The sequence below is a fragment of the Falco punctatus genome, assembly GCF_963210335.1.
Source record: "Falco punctatus genome assembly, chromosome: Z".
Taxonomy (NCBI): domain Eukaryota; kingdom Metazoa; phylum Chordata; class Aves; order Falconiformes; family Falconidae; genus Falco; species Falco punctatus.
In genome coordinates, this window is record NC_137586.1 from 78,051,120 (window position 1) to 78,071,177 (window position 20,058).

General features: G+C 44.1%; 1 protein-coding gene across 5 annotated transcripts in view; it reads left to right on the plus strand.

Moving 5' to 3' along the window:
- MCTP1 (multiple C2 and transmembrane domain containing 1) overlaps nucleotides 1–11,693 on the plus strand; it is a 277,984-nt gene extending 266,291 nt beyond the window's left edge. For all 5 annotated transcript variants that reach the window (XM_080372351.1, XM_080372354.1, XM_080372352.1 and 2 more), the window contains 4 exons: nucleotides 1,483–1,592; nucleotides 4,732–4,841; nucleotides 8,380–8,477; nucleotides 9,606–11,693. In XM_080372351.1, coding sequence (XP_080228477.1) covers nucleotides 1,483–1,592; nucleotides 4,732–4,841; nucleotides 8,380–8,477; nucleotides 9,606–9,677 — 390 coding nt within the window. In that variant the 3' untranslated portion in view covers nucleotides 9,678–11,693. The remainder of the gene's footprint in view (nucleotides 1–1,482; nucleotides 1,593–4,731; nucleotides 4,842–8,379; nucleotides 8,478–9,605) is intronic.
- Nucleotides 11,694–20,058: the final 8,365 nt, after the last annotated feature.

Here is a 20,058-nt window from a genome sequence, read left to right on the forward strand (position 1 = left end):
AGTCAATTACAGAGGCTGTTGTATTGTGTTGTTTGTGATGGCAAAATGTTGAACAACGTTTTTATCATATATTTTGCTACTCTTGAAATATTTTTCTTTCCATTTCCTATTTTGAGAAAACACTAATTGCATTCAAACTAGATAAGATAATATGGCATCAGTCCATTGGAAACGTGGAACATAACCTTTTGACTTACGTGTAGTCTGGAAAAAATGAAGATAATCAGTCTTTTTTTTTTATGGTGATGCTTCATTTTAATCCCATGTAACAGCTTTTTTTTTTTTTTTTTTGCGGGGGGGGTGGGTTTTTGGTTTGGGTTTTTTTGAGTGCTGTTGGCTTTGTGTGGATTTGATGCTGCAGGCTTTCTGGGTTTAGAGTTAGAAAGCTTTTTGAGGAAGAAAGAACAGGTCATCAGAGCAGGAGGAGGCCCAGTTAAGGAATAGTCCATGGAGGGCCTTGATGTGCCTGAGCAGCACCTTGTTGAATTCTTCTGGGAGGCAAATTCTGCTCGACTTGGCAGAAAGGAAGACAACATTTGCTGATGCAAATCTATCAAAGACCCCAGAAAATGTCTTAGTGAGGGTGGTTCCTGCTTTTGAGGGACAAATGATCACTCTGGTTTTTAAAAATGCCCCCATTTTTAGGGGCACAAAGAATTTTGATAAATGTAACTGAAACTAAATTATGGTTAGATTTTATATTACATAAATTGATGGCTTTGTGAGCACAAGTCCAATAGCATATAGAAACCTGAGTAAGAAAGGAGGTAATTAAAATTACTTCCTACAGTGACACCTTCCCTGCGTCTTTCATTTTGCCCATGGCTGACATTTTATATTCTTTTGGAGCTGCGAGCTGCACTAATCATATTGTAAAGGCAGTTGGGAGTTACATCTCCCGTATATTTCATGCGTAGTGACACTTGAATGTTAGTAGGGGGTGGGAGAGAGAGCGTGCACTGGCCAAGCAGAAAGGTGGAATAGATGATGGTGGGGGGCACAGGTACATCCAACAATTTAAACCCATGTCGGAGCCAGAGATAGGAGCTGAGGTGTTCTGGTTCTTACTCCAAGCCTCCCACATGGAAAGTTTATCTTCCCGATGCCTACACCAGCGCGAGACCCAGCGTTTCAGCAAACTGCCCTTATTCCATCTTTGGACTCTTCCTACTTGAAGGAGCACACAACGTAGGAGGTTGGCACCTTCAACATATTTATAAATCAGAGACCTGGTGTATTGAAACATACATTAAGAAACTAATGTAGCAGCAAACAAAATTGTGTGGTGCTCAGCATGTGTACTAAAACATACATATTGTCAATAGGCACTGCTTAAAGGACAAGGAAACGGTTCCCAGTTGCCAGGTTTTACCAGTTGCTGTTAGATGTGTGTGTAACTTTTGAAACTTAACTGATAGATACATGGTCCTTTTCCTACAGTCAGAAATTCTTTTTTTCAACTACTCCTATTCTTTTCTTTAGGACAGTGAAAAGAAAGGATTTATGAATAGACTTTACGCCATCCAGGAGGTGTGTGTCAGTGTCCAGAATATCCTTGGTGAAGTAGCTTCCTTTGGAGAAAGGATCAAGAAGTAAGTGCTGACACAGGTGCTGGATTGCTTTCCAATACTGTTCATATTTTTTCAAAGCTGAGGTACAAAGAGCTTTATTAGACTTACTAGATTTTTTATTAGACCTTTTTTTTGGGGGGGTGGGGGGTGGGAGTGGTGGGCAGGGGACGACTCCAGCTTTGGCTGATGCATTGTTGAAACTCATCTGTATTTACTTTGTTTTGTGGAGGCCCTCAGTGAATGAAAATCTAGTCATATTCATTTTGGAATTTAGAAATGTATTAATTGGGGAAGGAAATCAGAACCTGGGCTTTGAAGTAAAACAGAAAGAGAATCTTGTTGTGACACCTAACATAAGTTATTTAAAACTAATAATAAAAAATGCAGCTTTGATAAAGGAAATAAGCAGAGCTGAACGGGGGTTTCAGATTTTAAGGATGTACATATGTTTGGTTGCTGGAAGTGTTGTATTTATGCGAGTTAGCAAAGACTTTTCCTTCTGGAGTATTTGTAATTTGTAACACCTAATACATGATATATAAGAATTACCAATATATTTGGGCCTTAAGCAGGAGAGGTTCTGCAATCCACCACAGGAACTTCACTGTGGCTTTGGCACGGTCAGTGAACAGCGGTGTAAGATGTACTATTTGAGATCAGATGGGTTCCCCAGCCACTGGCCACGAAGCAGGGACAGGGTTGACTTGGGTTTCAGCCCCTCGAAAGCCAAGGGCACCTCATCCTGGTCGGGTGAGAAGCTGGGAGCAGCACCACCACCGTTCTGCTGAGGGCAGAGGGCGGCTGGAGGGGGGCCCAGCAGCTGCAGCGGCTTACGAAACCTTCACGAGAGGCTTGGTGGTGCACCCTCTCCAGGCAAGGTGGGGCCACGTGTCCCCTCGCCCTGGCAGCACCTGCTGCAGGTGGCGTCTGCAGGGCACCGGTGCTCCGCACCGACGGGACCGCGGCCTGAGAGAGAAGTGGGTCCCAGAATAAATCGGACTGGGGGAAGCAAGTTCTGGGAAGAGGGTGTGTTGGGTGAAGGTCAGCCTGCAGGAAACACGGGGATCGTCTCTCATGCTGTTCTGCCTTTTACTTATTGTTTTGGTTTGTTTTTCGAATATCAGCAATGGCAAGCATACCAGATTCGGGATGGAGAGGAGGTTGCCATTTCCATATTTAAGAGCAAAGTCCCTAGCCGGAAAGCCTGGGAAACATTCCCGTGGGGACACTTCCAGGCGGGCCGTGTTCACAGCGGCAGAGCCAGGCGCAAGCACATTATATTGCACGAGTTTTCCAGACAAACCAAACGAGCCTGTCTCTGAAGGAAGTCTTTTATCAAAAGGCTGCTCGTGGAAGTTGTCTTGATTAAGTTTTTCTAATTGTGCATTTTGGAAGTAGGGTTTGTTCTGTTACATACCAGATGAGAGCAACAGAATTTTCTGAACCTAGTGAGACCGAATCTTCCTATAAATCTTTGTAATTTGTTCCTGAAACTATAATGGGAAACCTGTACTGAATGCTGTGCTAACACAGCACATAAGGAGGTTTGCTAAGTGAGGAGCCAGTGTTCCCACACATGGCGTGTCTGTGATCCATTGCACAAAGCTGAGTCACAGGAACATGAGCAGACCCTCAACCTTCTGTTCATCCCAAATGCATGCAGAAGAGGGGAAAAGAGCAGGTGTCCCCTGAGGAGAAAGGGAGTGATCCTACACCAAGTGACACTAACATAATGTTCACTCTGGAGACATGTCAAAATTGCCAGAGAGAAAAGAAGACAAATAAACACAGGAAGCCAGAGCTCATTATGAAAAATATGGCTAGCAATTCAGATAATTGCAATTATTCAGCCAGAGAAGCCAAAATACTGTAATCACACTGATTGGGGATGTAGCTAGTAGTAATACTTTAAAGAGTATCATCAGGCTATTTAGAGTCAAAGCCACATTTTCCTTCTGGTTAAATGTCATGAAACGCTTTTGACATGGTGGTGCCTTCATGGAACAATCCCATTGAGCCAAGCTCCCTTTAACCAGCGTTCCCATGGGACGTATCTATAAATTGGCCATCTGGCCTTTCTCTCTTCCCTGCACACAGAGGTTGGAGAGCCACAGCACGGCTGTTGCAAGACTCGTTAGCTTTTGCTTCCTCTCGGCTCACACCTCAACTGCTGCAAAATGAGGTGTCCAGCAGTTTTTTATCGCAGCATAGGGTTTGGGACCCTTAACGAGGATGTTTTAATCTGGGGCTTTTTTGGAAAGGCAATGTACTGAAACTCTGATGGGATCTCAGAAGTTCTCTCCCTTTATCCATAAAGAAATATATTTTATTTTATCTGGAAGTTAACGTTTATCTTTGCCTTTCCTGCAATGTACTTTGTCCTACACCACTCCCTCCTTTTTGCTTCTTCCATCTTTTTTCTCCTTTTGGGATTTTTTGGTTGTTTGGTTTTGGTTTTTTTCACCACTCAAAATGTTTTTATTGCCTTCCTTCATCCAGTGCTGTTGCATTATCCCCGTCTTCAACACTGACTGTTCTGCCCCCTCCTTTTCCCTGACCCTCTCCTTTATAGGTGCATGTATGAGTTTCCAGCTTTGCACACCCACACGCTCGCCTTTTCCTGACTGTGCCCCCCAAGCAAGAAGGGCACCTAGCCAGGGAATGCACCCATATGTCAGAGGGGAAGGTCCCTGCTCAGCCTTTAACGCCTTGCACTGTCCTTACGGCAGAATGGGGAGGAGAGCAAGCAGAAAGCCTTAGCAGTACTCTTCCAGCTATTACATCCTTCCTCCACACTGGTATTGAAAAAGGGACTCCGGTTTGCCAGTGCGAGTGTGTTTGAGGAGTAAGGAACTGTGTGTGTTCCACCTTCCACTGGGGGTGGCCACGGTCATTTCCAAAAGGCGGAGCAGTGGATGCTGTGTGCACGGCTGGGCTGGGAGAGGTCCCATTCTGCGGGTGAAGCTGGGACCTCCTCTCATTTCCACTGGGGATGGGTCCAAGCCCTCGCTGGCCCTGATGCCCAGCATCCATGCATTCATTTGTAGCTTCAGTTTGTTGATGGGAGCTGGCACGTCTTCCCCTGTCCAGCCCAATTTTTGTTCATCGTTTGGCTCTGTCAGGTGACCACAATTCTGACTTTTGTTAATTTTTCTTCCAGCACTTTCAATTGGACTGTCCCATTCCTGAGCTGGCTGGCGATTGTTGCCCTCTCCGTGTTCACCATCATCCTGTATTTCATTCCACTGAGATACATTGTCCTTGTCTGGGGTAAGTAAAGCCTTTTTAAACTGTGTGTGCCACTTAGAAAAACCTGTTTTTTAAGAGATGACTTACATTGTCAGTACTTTCCTGTATTTATGGCCATGAAGGTGCTCCATGATGGAAACAGACAGGTTAGTTAAAAATCACAACTGTGTAAAGATTTAGGCCCACCTGCAAAATGCATTTTTCTTGGCTGGCATTCTAGGCTTCATCATACTATAAACATGTAGCCATGAGGATTCTTCATATATCAAAGTGTAGCTTTGTCTAGATATTACTATGATTTATTTTCACCACTTATACACAAACAGAGGCATTTCAATCTATATAGTGCATTTAGGACAATATGCCTTTTTTACTGCAGTACTTTATCTTGTGAAAGTGTATGTAAACATAGCAACAAGAAACCTGTTTAAAGGGTCACCTTTAGTTGAACAGAAAGGTATATGTGGTATTTGGCTGGTTGGTAATGAACAGAAACTGGGTGGTGAGGGGGTGGGGGGTGGAATCATGATTGATCCAAGCTTTCACTACTTGTCCTTATATTTATTCTTTATACTGATTTTAAACAGCTACCGTTACCACATCTGTTGTAAATAATACTCCAAGTTTTCATTTGCACATTTTTTATACGTCTTTTATACATACCACCAGCAGCTGTACCCTTATTCAGTAGTGCAGACTTGTGAAGAGCACGGCCTCAGTTCAATCTGTGGCTAGATTTTCTTCCTGGAGGAAAAAATAACAGTCATGCCTTGATCAAAAAGTCCTGAGTTCCGGAGACAACCTAAAGTCATGGAACTGACACCAAAGAATATATATATTTATGTATCAGTCAGTATTGGTAATACTCTTACAGAGTCTTCACAGATAGTTGCAGCAGAGTACACAAAATGGAGAAGAGCCATTAGGGAGGATTTGGACAAAATATTTCCATGTGACTAAAAAAAGCAAGCGTGCGGGCTTTCTGTTTTACCCTGTTGTGGAATTTCACTTATTCCCCACATCCCCTGTATCACCCTGCTTGGGTGCAACCCGGACTCCTAGTTTGTTCCCCAAAACCTCATTCTGCCTACCACACACACATGGTGGTAAGCCTCTTGTTACCCAGGTCTGAAGTCCTTGGTCTGTGTCCTTTTTCTGTCGTTTTTCATACAGATCTGGCGTCTTTGTACACTTGCTTTCATGCATCCCCTTGATTTCAGGCAAGGACCTGAGATTATAATACCCCTCCAAGACCCATAAAAGTGTATAGAGTCAGCACTGTCGTTCGAAAATCTCCTGACACGTACCCCTGCGATACTGGGGGTGTGGGTTCACACTTCCCCAGAAGTGTCTCTGTTTCAGGTGAGGCAGAGCCTCCACTCCCAAACCGGAGTGCACCCCTCCCAAACCACGGATGGGCAGCATAAGCACAAGTGGCTGTGAATGCACCTTGCTCTCTTTCCCACCACCTCCTCCCGCCCTGCCCGCAAGTCGTCCACTCTTATCTAGATACAACTTCACACACCTTTGTTCACTAGAGGTTTCAGCTCCACGTTTTAATCCTGCATTTCAGTTTAGGTGGCTTCTTACTCAGCCCATGTATGGGGTTCCCCTCTGCGGGGACCTGTTCCTCTGCATCGTGCTGGGTGACCAGACAGGTCCTGCACAGCTGCAGCTCCGGCAGTCCCGACCTCCTTGGGCAACAGTGCATCCGCACAGAGCCATGTTGAGCAGCTCTCCCTTCAATAAAATGCAGTATTCCAAACACACGCCTGTGTGTTCTCCATTGCCGTGTGTGTCTGGCCTCCCCTGTGTTACATGTCTCTTCATCCTGTTTGTCCATCCTGCAGTTGGACGCAAATGACCTCTGTCATCTGACTTACGTCCATAGGAAGTTTGAGCTGGTCTGTAGCAGCATCTGCCCATTTTGTTCTTTGGGAAGGCAAGTGTTGTTAAATGAAAATTCCTCCATGTTACGGCTGGTCTTATGCATAGCTGTCTTTCTTCTGTGCATCCATAGGGACTGCATTTTTCAGCCTGCCCTGGGAAGAAATTCTCATTTCCTTCCCTCCTGGCCGTGTTTCTCCCCGTGGAGACTGCTGGTCCTTGAACATGTGGTGTGTCAGCTGTGGTAGAGCAGGAACCACCGCTGCGCTCTCATGCGTTCACTACAGTGCAGAGTCCTGGTGATAGCTACAGCTGTTTTTGTGGAAAAGAGTATGAAGACAATTATTTTAATCAGAAAATGTTCAAGCTTTTGGAATAGACCTAGTCCTCTTGTTTTATCTTCTCCTGAGCTGTCCCATCTCATCTCTTCAGCACTTTTATTTTCTTGAGCCTTGACCATGATTTATTCATGTGTTTACTTTCAGAGGCTGACAAGGTGAGACCTTATCAGCTCCTGGATTCACCCGCGGGTGGTCCAGTGGCCATGTGCAGCGAACAGTGGGGTAGACCCTGAATTTCTCAGTCACTTGCTGATGCAAAGGGTCTTCTTAAACGAAGGTGTCTGGATCTCACATACTCTCTCTCAACACCCACTGCTCAATCACCAGGTCAGGGATGGCAGCATCCCCTCTCTGCACCACAGGACTGAGAATTCATGCAGGGGGAGGCCGTGGGTGTTGTCAAGACTGCAGCTTGTGCACTCTGTCCTGAAGCTTTATGTCCTTGCTAAAGCTTTCTGAAAGGCCTGGGTGCCAAAGACATCATGGAAGATAAACTGTATTATCTTATCTCTGATACGGCCTGGATAAATGACACAGACTGGCACATTATTAACGCTGTCCTGGCTTTCTCCCACTCATGTGAGGGTTTGTGCAGTGTGTGCTGTGCCTGCCTGTCAGACCTGTGTTCCCAGAGCCCACGAGCAAGATTCTCACGTGAAAAGTGTGTGAATCTCACCTGGTATGTAACGATAAGAAGATGAGACTAATTTAAAACCCTGCTTTCTCTTTAGTTTGAGGAGGATTTTCTTGGTGCTTCTGACCATTAATTGTCAATAGGCATTGTAAGACCATGACATCTAAGGGAGACCTTGCATCCCTTCTCTGCATTGCCATCAGCTCATCTATATGTCATTCCCGGACAGAGGTTTGTGTAAACTCATCCTAAAGCCTTCACATGATCCAGACTTCACTGCTTCCCGTCTGCTTCACCGTCCTTAGCATTAGGAAGATTTTCCTTGTGTCTAGCCTGAACCTTCTGTCCTGCAATTAAGCTCATTACTGCTCATCCTCTTAGCTACAGAAATGGAGTATGCTTGATTCCTGTCCTTTTTGCAACCTCTGCATAATAACTACAGTTTCTATTACTTTCAGGAAAAAGTATTGGAGGGATTTGAAAATGTGCCTAGAACTTTTGCAGTTTGAAGCAGAGGGGACTACAGCAGCAGATTCCAGCTTTTAGAGCCCAAGTTCACAATTCATTTATTCATTAATTCAGTGCTAATTTCAGGCTTTCAAATGGATGATAAAATCTTTTTTAGAACTTTGCCAAAAATAGATATTTAATTTTTTGAAAAATGATGATAGTAACATTTGAGCTTTCACTTTCGCAGGCATCAATAAATTTACAAAGAGGCTTCGAAGTCCGTATGCAATCGATAACAATGAGCTACTTGACTTTCTATCCAGAGTTCCTTCAGATGTGCAAATGGTGTGTATATTTTTTAATTTGTCCTTACAGTAGTTAATTTGATGTGTGGCACCATGACTTTCAGGGTTTTGTAAACAAATTTTAAAGCAGTTATTTTGATTCAATATTGTACTCTTCAGCACGATGAAGAAATAGCAAACTTGAGCTGCAGGTAGCCCATGAACTTTAAGGAGGCTACTAGACCTTTTTCCAGTGAGAAAATAGCTGCTACTTTGGTTGTGCCTTTGAAGATGCTTAGGAGCAGTCAGTAAAAGGGCGAATGTTTGGAAGGTGGTGGAGTTTGTGTTAAGCATGCTCCAGCACTATGTGAATCCGACTGGGATAAGGCACTGCGTAGGGCACGCTGGAGCTGAGGCTGTCAGGGCGTGCAGCAAGGGAACAGGGAGGTCAAATGATGAAAGGAGATGGAGTCAGCAGCGGGCAGCTTTGCCCAGTGTCTTGTGGCAGCCCTCTGAGAGCACTTCAGCCTCTCCTTTCCTGGGGTGAAAGTGTTTGCTGTGGCCATAGTTCAACCATGCTTATAAACTCCTTTAAAAATAAGCTGGTTGTGAATTACAAGCTTTTGTAATGCAGCACGCAATCTCTTGAGAGGGTGCAAGCATTAAGATAATGTCAGGCACATAAATCACCTCCAATATCACAAAGATTGTATACTTTCCATATTCCTTGGTTAACGGTTTTGGTTCAGAGCTGGTTCAAAGAGGAGACGTGGGTGCACGTACCCACTCTGAGTCCAATCCCCTCTGTGGCAGGCCTTTGAAAATAAGCAAGCTTTTAAGAAATATTACAGAGAATATTAATCAAATTCATTGAAGAGGACACTGTTTATTCTCCATTACAGCCCATGGAGAAAACAAAAAAAAAAAGCTTTCTTAAAGCTGACGTCAGCACAGTGTTACTTCCCAGCAGGATTTTCCTAATACTGTTTTTCCTTCTCCCTCTGGATCTATCCAGTCTGTCATTGTTGAATCACAGCTGCAGATCCTGTATAGTTTGCAGGGGAATAGTTCTCTTTTTCTTTCTTTTTTCTTCCCCCCCCCCCCCCCCCCCCCGGGAAAAAACAGAAATCTTTCTTTTCCTAGCCAGCACCACCTGACCGGTTTCTTTCTGAACATTGTGTTTAAACAGGTGCAATACCATGAACTGAAACAAGATCCCAGTCACAGCCCAAGCAAGAGGAAGAAAAACAACCCCGTCTAGCCAGCTTCATGTTTTGAGGAGACTAGCATCTGCAGGGGGAAGATAAAAGAAAAAAACGACGACCCAAGCAGCGTTTCTTTTCTCTAAGCTTTTTATTTATTTTGCCTTTTTACCTAATGGGGAGATTTTGTAAATATTGTAAAAAGGCATTTCTCGTTGAAGATATATTTCGCACTGTAAAGACGTTTGTTGAAGGTTTCAAGTAGGGTTTTGCCATTGGAAAGCCTTGCTGGAAGCAGCATAGCACATTAGAGGAACCAATCTAAAACAGTAAATATGCACTGCTACTTGGTGGTCAAAGATACCTGAAATGCTCAAACCATACCGACTAAATCTACAAAAGGTGTAAATCTAAATCTGACTCAAAAATTTAGTCAGAGTTTATTTGTGAGCGTTAATATTTTTATCCAGTAAGTCACCATTACGATTTTCTATGTTTTATACATTTCAAGAGAAGTACAATATAGTGGAACCTACTGCACTTAAGTTTAAGCAGATTTTCTTGAACTCCAGACCCTGATGTTAACTCCTGGTGCAACATTTTATTGTGCAGTGGGGCTGCTCATAAGATAATGAGAAACACCAAGTGCAAATCTCTTTTGGAGCTCCCAAAAGAAGTTCCTGCCATTTTTATCATTCCATTGTAAGACCTAAAAATCTCTGTCTCTCTCAAAATACTGCCAGGTTTGTAACTGATTGCCTATCTGATTTTTCTATATGTACCAGTAATCTTCATTTGTACTACACAGTTTAGTGAATGAAGTTCATAGTTCTGCTGTAACAGAAATACTATCGGACTAACTCCATATTGCTTTGGGTGTCATGCTATGAACACCTTTTGTGCACATAACTATTTTAATATGGAAGTCTTGCAGAAGGTGTTTTTGCTTTCAGATCACAAGATCATGTTAATACGCTGTATGATGTAACACATTAACTGTTACCAATGTGAAATATAGTGTAGAGGAAAAAAATTGCAGTTGTGGTAAAACTGATATACTGGTTTTATTTCCTTAGCTAATAATGTAGTCAGTTCTTCTGATACAGTTGTGCCCTACTGCATGGAAACAGCATTATTTTATAAATTACATGGGACATAGACGAGAATCGTTTACATTTTCAAATGTCTTAGTGGCCACTGCATAACGAGTACTTGGGGATATATTCTGATAGCTGCATGTAGACTTCCACGCTCAGCTCCCCGCGTAGTGAGCAGAGACTTCATTCCTGAGGGACTACCTGTGCACAGCTCTTAGTCGTAGCTCCCGTTGACGTTAAAGGGGATTTTTGCCCGGGGGAGAGCTGAGGGATGACATCCTCAAGGGAAGCTCTTCCTGCGGTCCTCTGTGGGTTACCTCTCATTGGTTGCAATTGCTGATAAAGTTATATTGCACTACTCTAACAATACTTTTTGAAAAGACTATTTAGAAATACTTTGCAAGCAAATCTATATACATTTGTCTAAAGAGTTGTATGTTAGCTGCATTGCTCATGAAAGATCATCCTGGATTTGTTTATTTTGCAGTAAGACACGTTGATAGCCGGTTCCTGGTGTGGCAGTTATTTTGATCTCTCTGTTTTTATGTTTGAAAGAACGCCAGTCAAACGATTGTTCTGCAGAAAGTCTCAGACCTAAATACGATCTTGTTACACCATGACTTTAAAAAAATTTATTCGCGAAGCTTGTGTAACCACTTTTCCACTGGGTGCTGCCCAGAGAGCAGCATACTATTGATGAAGCCAGAATCACTGATGAGCCTATTTTGTTTAAAAAAAAGCCAAACTTCCAACTTGACAATGTGCGAATGTTTGTTGCCAGTTTTCAGTTTTGCAGAGTTCTTTGATAAACACTGCAAGCCTTGTCCCTTCTTAATGTTGCCCATCGGTCTGCGTGAGATTCCCTGTTGCGGGTTTTTTTTTTCTGTACTCAATTTCAACTGTCTATTTTGGTGGTAATGTCCAAGTTAGTTAGTTATACATATTTACTGCATTAAACACAGTTTAAGTATCTCTCTACTAGGTTGTAGGAAGTGTCTTTCTTTGAAGTTCTATGCTGTCATTTTCCCAAGAGTGGTGTGAAGGGCAAGCGAATGAAAATATCATATTCCTGTGTGCAGGATTTTCAGTGTTTTAAGCCCCCAAACATGTAAGTGGAGGGGGCTGTGGGAGAAAAACATCTCTTTGTTGAAAATTGGTGAACTATTCTAATGCCTCAAACACTCAGGACTGATCTGTCTGAAAATACGATCCACAGAAGCAAGACTAAGAGTGTATGTTGGTTAAATACAGTTCTCCCGCTGCAACAGGACATTTTGAAATCATGTCGGTGAACCCCTTTTCACTAGTTGCAGTTTGTCTGCTCTGCTTTGTGTGGCAGGCCTCTGCAGAGAATCAGTCCTGCCTTATGCCATAAATATTTCAGCGTATCTTCCATGTCCGGGTTGGTTCTAAAGTCTGAATGAAGTTGCCGGGTTGCATTCCTAAGCACCTTGTCCATTTGCAAACAATCACAAAAGAATAATGCCTGTCATGATCACAAAACTCCTTCTGTTCCTGGAAAATAAAATTTAACAACTTTATTTGGGTCCAGTGAAAATGAGCAACTTAATTGGGGTCCACCATTAAGGTAGGTGTCGGAGCGCTCAGGATCCATCAAAGCTAATCATCTGAGAGGTTCTAGTTAACGTTTCTGCTGATAAGTCACAGCACAGAGCTTGCTTACCCTGTTTTTACAGCTGTTTCTCTTTGTAGTAAGGAATAACTAAGTGTTTTTCATAATAGCACTGAGATTTAACTTAAAGAGCTACTGTGCTGTAACTTAGCGTTTTAAATCCGAGTGGAATAAAGCCCAAGGTTTTTTTTCTGTTGCACTTAAAACAACAGTGGAATAATGAGAAAGTAATTAAGCAGGCTGCATACAGTATATCTGCTAATGTGGGCCCTCAGGGCATGAGCTGCACCAACAAGGGGAAGAGCTGCTGGACCTGCCAGCAAATGTGCTACATGGTGAAGTATTTCATTCTAGGCTAGCCCAAGAGCACAAAGCAAAGGAGAGAAAGGAAAATTATTTCTCTCATCAGCGCTAGATCACGTACTGGCCACACAAAATGTAGTGAAGCCTTTGCTGCTGTCTGCTCAGCAGCCAGAGATTGCTGACCCGTGGGAGAGGGGCACCTCCTGCCCCTGCTTGGCAGCAAAGTGTTGCTGACAGCCAGACACAAACTGCTTTCCATTTCTGAACCTGCTTCTCTTTCGAGGGCAAACTTTTCCCTCCCAGCTGGGCTAATTTCCAGGTTGCTGTGCAGCTGCTTCTGTGAAAGCCAACTCATCTCCCCCCACCCGCCACCCCCCAAACAAAACCAGTATTGCAAATTTTCAATAAATACCTCCTCCTCCTCCAGAATTTTTCTGAAATCTTGCGTAAGTGAAGAACCAAAACTTTTTACATCAAACACAATTGCAATTATAGCCATTTTCCAGTGTGGAACACTGGATTTCCATTGCTTTCTGCCTAATTAAAGTAGGATAAAAGGCACATTGCTTCTGACTCTCAAAGGGGAAATTCAGCGACTCCCAGATAAAACACAAACTTTAGACATCAGCCTAGAAAAACCTGAAGGCTTTAACAAAGCATACTGTTCTCTCTCGCTCAGGGGAGTGGGTGAAGTGCTGCTGGTCGAAAGGCTCATGCAGTTGGTGAACCAGATATGGGCGAAGCAGAAGGAATGAGGGTGAGGAGCAGCCCAAGAAGGGCGTGTAGACCCAGAGATGTTCACCTTCTGGCGGTGCTTTCCCTCCGCACTTGGTGGAGAAAGAGAAGATCCTTCTTACCAGAAGACTAGTGTAGCTGTCCTAAACCACCTTCATCTCTCCATATTTCTCCACATTGCAGATATGGTGAGCTGCTTCAGTTGGCTCTTGTTGTGAACACCACATCCCTTTCCTTAAAAGCAGCCTCTCTGTCTCAGGAGAAGTCAAATAGCAGTTGTGCAGTGCCGCTGCTGCCAGCTGCAGAAGATATGAGCAAGTGTAGGTCAGGTCATCAGATCAGGAGCCAGATACTCCTTGCTGCAAGAGGCATTAGAAGTCTTCTGCTTCTTTTGTGTCATAGTAGTCAAGAGAAGGCGTATTTCTCATGAACAAAGAACTTCAGATCTTAACTAAAAAAAAATCTGTAAGCTATCGTAATTCAAAATATGAAATAAATCTTAACTATCCATTCCACAGGATGTTGCACTTCTGGATAATTTCTTCTATTCTATGTAGGATTTCAGTGCTCAAAGTCAATTTTAGCCTACTTCAAACACCCTGTCAATGAATGTCAATGCAAAATCCAAACAAATTCCCTGTCAATGAATCTTGAATGTCCAACTTAAATTTCCCAAGTCTGAAATAGAGTTATTTGGCCAAAGGGGCCAAAAAGAGTGTTACAACATTTGTCTCGTCATCAGCCTTAGTACTGAATGAAATTTAAATGTTAAAAAATTTTTTATGGTTCAGGTTGCACAATATAGAAGCCCGAAACCCCTAGTTATGAGTCACACAGCAATAATTTTTTTCCATTTTAATATAATCAAAAGAAACTCAAAACTGCTTGTCTCACTCAACTTTTACTGAAATTACAGCGAGTGATTAAAGGAAAATCTAAAATGTTGATTTTTTAAATATATATTTTGATTACAGAGTGCTGATTAATATTTTCTGGAATAATTTAAGAAGTCAATTTGCCTGACCTGCTTTGCCCTGACATGAAGGCACATTCCTGAAAGTTTACTTCTTGCATAGTTACGCGTGCTCTTCTTTTTTCAGGTATGTCACAAAAAGCCTTTTAGATCCACAACCGATGAAGAAAAATCCCCAGTCAGAAGCAGTAAAGAAGAGTCAAACACATTGACCAGCTATGCAAGACCATGGTCAGATTTGTAGGGAGTGTTAAGCACTGGGCGGTTGCAGGGAAGAGAACGAGAGCTTCAGCTCAGGATCTTCCCATCTTTTCTTAGTGCATGCCAGTGCAATTGCCACAAGTACCAGAAATCTGAAATATCAAACAAATGTCACAGCATGCCTAGATATTACTGAAAGGGAGGAGGGAAGCAGTCTGGCTGACCGATACCCGCGGTGGTCTGAAGCAGCTGGAAGGCTTTCTGGAGCTCCTCAGCTGGCACTGACCCACTTTGCTCTGCTGCCTCACCCAACGGCCACAGAAAAGGGTTTGGCTCTTTGTTGAACTGGGAAATCTCTTTTCCAGTAGTTTTTTTTTTTTACCACTTACAGGACTCATTAGTTCATGGTGAGGCGTGATGACCATTCCTCTCACTTGTAAAAATTTACATCTTAGCAGCCAACCTGCTCAGTGCATGTCTATCCTTGGGTTACAAATAGAGAAAGACTTTTTTCCTGCCTCCTGAACAAATACGGTAACAAAGGCAAAAAATGTTTTCCTTCCCCACAGGGTTGCTAGCCCTGGGACACATAACAAGCTTGACAAGCAGTCACACTCATGTCGGGAGGAGCTGTTGCTCACGGGCACAAAATAATGGCTTGATCAGAAGAAATGGGCCCGGAGACTAAAGCAGTTCCTTCCCCCAGCTGCATTTCTGTTCCTCAGGCTGAGCATCCCTGAATGCATCTACTGGGGAAGGGGGAGGAGGCGTGGGGAAGGGTCTGGCTTGTTTAAATAAAAAAATTACTCATAAATTGGAAAGCTATCAAATATAACATCAATTCTTGGCAGATTTTTTTTTTTTTTTTAAAGACTGGGATTTATTTAAAAGGACATCCTTTATTTATGTTAAAGGACAACAGTCTTTTTGCACTGTGTTTCCAGAAGTAAATATCTTACTTGCTTAGAAGCAAGTTCAGTTGCCTCAGTTGGCAGAGGCAGTGTACAATTTTGGGAAGTCTGGGTGGCATCTTGGAAAAGTGCTGGGGAAGAATAACGGTGGGTTATGAGGCTGGAACCAGCCCATTTGAATTTTCCCTTCACAATACAGACACATGCCTCCCCCTGGCATCCTTACCGAGATCCACCACTGAAAACCACAGTTAGATCCACACCTCCCTTCCCAGCTACTGCCCCATTTCCCATCCCTCCTCAACTTCAGACGTTGCTGGTGACACACCATGGAGCTGGTCCTGCACCTGCCAGCATGAAGGGTCCCGCTTCTCCAAACACAAGTCTACTGCACTGTATCTCTTCCTCATTTCCTGGTCACCACTGATACTGGCAATTAAACTTATTGGGAATTGTCACTGTTTGCCTTGTGATGCTCACCTGCTTCTTTCTCCCTGTTTGTGTTTTTTGGTGGGCTTCTCTTCCTCATCCACCAATTTCTCTTGGGTTTAATCCTCTTCTTACAGAACCTAACTCTTTGGCAATATGATCACACAGCTTTAGCTGCTGGTTTTGTGTCAGCACTTCTGGTTTTCCTTACGTACCTCCTTCCTCTGGAGTTCAGTGTTAGTTTGGTTTCTCATGGCTGCGTTCACCAGAGTCATTCCTGTCTTTTATCAGTGCTGCTTCTCTTGGTCCTGCGGTGACTCCCATCTGGACCACCCTCCTCTTGGTACTCTACCTCTAGACTTTGTTGATCCCCCACTCCCTGGTTGTGACATGTTTTGAAGTTGTTCCCCATGAAAGTAAGCACAGAAAACAAGAGTACAGGAAAGTAAAATCCAAATTTAAAGGAAGGAGATCTCTTTTGGAAGTTGTATAACTGTTTCTGCAATGTACATGCATCTTGCTGTTTGTTCCTTGCCTCTGAAATATCTGAGCTTAAGAGTTTTGCTCTGTACAGTTCAAGGATTTTGACCTCTGTATGACTTGCATCAAATTATAATGGGCATTTTATTGGGGGAAAAAAAAAATTAACATAAAGCCATACCCAAGCAGAAAATTTGTAGTTAATGAAGGAGGGTTGTGTTTAAATTTGGCAATTGCAGCACGTATGGGTTGTTTGGGGTGGAGGAGGATTTCTCTAACGAACTCTCCATCAAGGAAAATGGGTTTTCAATGTGCAATTTGCTGTTCTTCGTTAAGTCCTAGGAATCATAATTACATACAGTGCTATGATTTTTGCAGTTTGGCTTCCTTCTCTACAGGGTAATGTGGAGGCTGCACTTTGACCAGACATTTTCAGAACAAATAGTGGCATTTTTTGGAAGGAATGAATTCTTGAAGTAGTTGACACTTACAACTTGATGTCAAAGCTGTCAAATGCCAGCAAGTTTAAAGTCAGGGTTTCTGTTTACCTTTTGATTTAAGTCGTGAAAAAGCAAAGGGAAGATCTAGCATCAAGTGGTGGGTCTGCATCTGCTTGTCAGCAGTAGGAAATTGCCGTCATGTATTATAGAGGATACAGACAGTTGTGCGCTTCACCTGTGCTGTGCCAGAGCCGCAGACACTGTGCATGGATGGAAGTAACGAAGTTGAGAGACGATCAGGGTTGTAACAGAGGAGGCATGAGATGCACTGTTACCCTGCTGTCCTGTCTCACGTGGGTACATTAGTTCATCATTAATTTTGAGTTTCTTGGGTTTTCTCTATCCTAACCTGAATGTTAAACTCTGTTCCTAATTTTAAAACACAGTGAAGGAAATGTGACCTTCCTTCACTGGTATTAAAAAAAAACCCAAAACCGCAACTATTTGAGAAGGTCTGAGCTTGTAGAAACACCAGTTCCTATACTGATACTTCATTTGCACACACCTTGACAGAGTGGACATCCATCCTGATGCTGAAGAGTAGCCATTCTCCTTACATCACACGTCCATACAACAAGGAAAGGCCATGCATTCTAAAGAACGTGTTTTAAAAATTTCTCTATCCCTACATTCATTGGTGAAATGCAGTTGACAGCTTGTCTCTTAATTTCAGCCCTGTTCAGCCTGCAACAGGAGGCAGATGTTTAACGATGGAATGAAGAACTATAGCCATCATGCGTGGACTCCATACAATAGACTCTGCTATTTAATCATAGAACCACAGGATGGGTTGGGTTGGAAGAGACTTCACAGGTCATCTAGTTCCAACCCCCTGCCATGGATAGGGACACCTTCTGCTAGACCAGGTTGCTCCATCCAGCCCCATCCAACCTGGCCTGGAACACTGCCAGGGATGGGGCAGCCATGGCTTCTCTGGGCAACCTGTGCCAGCATCTCACCACCCTCACAGTGAAGAATATCTTCCTGACATCTAGTCTAAATATCCCCTCTTTCAGCTTAAAACCATTACCCCTTGTCCTATCGCTACATGCCCTTGTAGAAAGCCCTTCTCCAGATTTCTTGTGCCTCTTTAGCTACCAGAAGGCCATTATAAGGTCTCCCCAGAGCCTTCTCTTCTCCAGGCTGAGTAACAACTCAACTCCCTCAGCCTGTCTTCATAGGAGAGGTGCTCCATCCCCCAGCTCATTTTTGTGGCCTCCTCTGGACCTGCTCCAACACGTCCATGTCCTTCTTATGGTGGGGGTCCCACAGCTGAACACAGTACTTGAGGAACAAGATAAAAAAAATTCAGTCTTAACCCAGAATCAGTCTACTTAAGCCAGATGATGCAGACACACTGAAGATCTGGACAAGTAGCATTGTAAGGCCTGTGGCATGGTCCCACACAATCCTTGTGCTAAATTGGAGAGTTACGGGTTTGATGGATGGACTATTTGATGGATAGTGAATTGGTTGGATGGCTGTATCCAAAGAGTTACAGTCAACAGCTCCATGTCCAAATAGAGATCAGTAACAAGTGGTGTTCTTCAGGACTCCACCCCAGGACCAATGCTATTTGGTATCTTCATCAATGACAGTAGTGAGATCAAGTTTACTCTCAGGAAATTTGCAGATGACACCAAGCTGAGTGCTGCAGTTGATTTGCTGGAGGGATGGGATGCAGTCCAGAGGGAGCTTGGCAGGCTGGAGAAGTGGGCCAACGTGAACCTCACGACGTTCAACAATGCCAAGTGCAAGGTCCTGCATGGGGGTCATGAAGGGGTTGAGAGCAGCCCTGCCCAGAAGGACTTGGGGGTGCTGGGGATGAACAGCTGGACATGAGCCGGCAACGTGCGCTCGCAGCCCAGAAAGCCAACCGTGTCCTGGGCTGCATCACCAGCAGCAAGACTGGCAGGTCAAGGAAGGGGGTTCTGCTGCTCTACTCTGCTCTGGTGAGACCCCCGCTGCAGCGCTGCATCCAGCTCTGGGGTCCTCAGCACAGGAAAGACATGGACCTGTCGGAGCGTGTCCAGAGGAGGCCGTGGAGATGCTCAGAGGGCTGGAACACCTCCTCTGTGGAGACAGGCTAAGGGAGCTGGGCTTGCTCAGCCTGGAGAAGAGAAGCCTCCAGGGAGACCTTAGAGTGGCCTTTGGAAGCTAAAGGGACAGACATTTACCAGGGTTTGTAGTTACAGGACAAAGGACAAGATTTTAAACTAAAAGAAACTAAATTTAGATTGTACACAAGGAAGAAATTCTCCCCTGTGAGGGCGGCGAGGCGCTGGCCCAGGCTGCCCAGAGCAGCTGTGGGTGCCCCATCCCTGGCAGGGCTCAAGGCCAGGCTGGACGGGGCTGGGAGCAGCCTAGGCTGGGGGGGAGGGGTCCCAGCCCCCGGCAGGGCGAGTGGAACTAGATGGTCTTTGAGGTCCCTTCCAACTCAAACCAGTCTGCGATGCTATGACTGCTCTGGCAACAGCTGGCAGAGGCAGCCTCTTTCCTGGATGACAGTTAAAAATGTGAATAACTCGGATTTAGCAGGTAGATGCAGAGCAAGTGGCATTGCAAGACTTTTGTAGAAAGCATACCTGGTCTTCAAAACAAGTGTATTTTGACTGATGGAAGAAGAACACTTAAAACATCTAAGGTTTAAGTTCAGAGCAGATCTGAAAGCATCCTACCACCCAACCCCACAGCTCAAATACTAACAAGGGGTCAGGCAGAAGAGCAGGTGACATCAAAGCTTCCATACTTTCCACGCATCAAAGGAAACGTGGATGGGAAAGGTGATCTTACATAGCAGCTCTTCTGAAATGAAGACAATGTTACCAGATGGACTGATAAAATACCTTCTGTTTATGAAACACTGTAAAAGTGTTATGGGGTCATCTTTCCACATCAGAAAAAAGTCTGGCTCTGCTCACAGAGGCAGGAGGCAACAGCTGAGGGAGATGTTTGCTAAGGCCCTGAACACTGCAAGAGTTGACCTCTACCTGCGGCACGCAGAGGCTGGCTTCAGCAAGGCTACTGGCAGGCAGGTACAGTCAGTGACAACCACAGCACGAAGCTGCCCCTCTGTGCAGGACACTAACCTCTGTGCAGAGGGCATGGCACTTGCCCAGGGTGGCAGGGAGACCAGCTTTACTTTCTGTTTAGCCGGAGTGCCCTCAGATCCATGCTC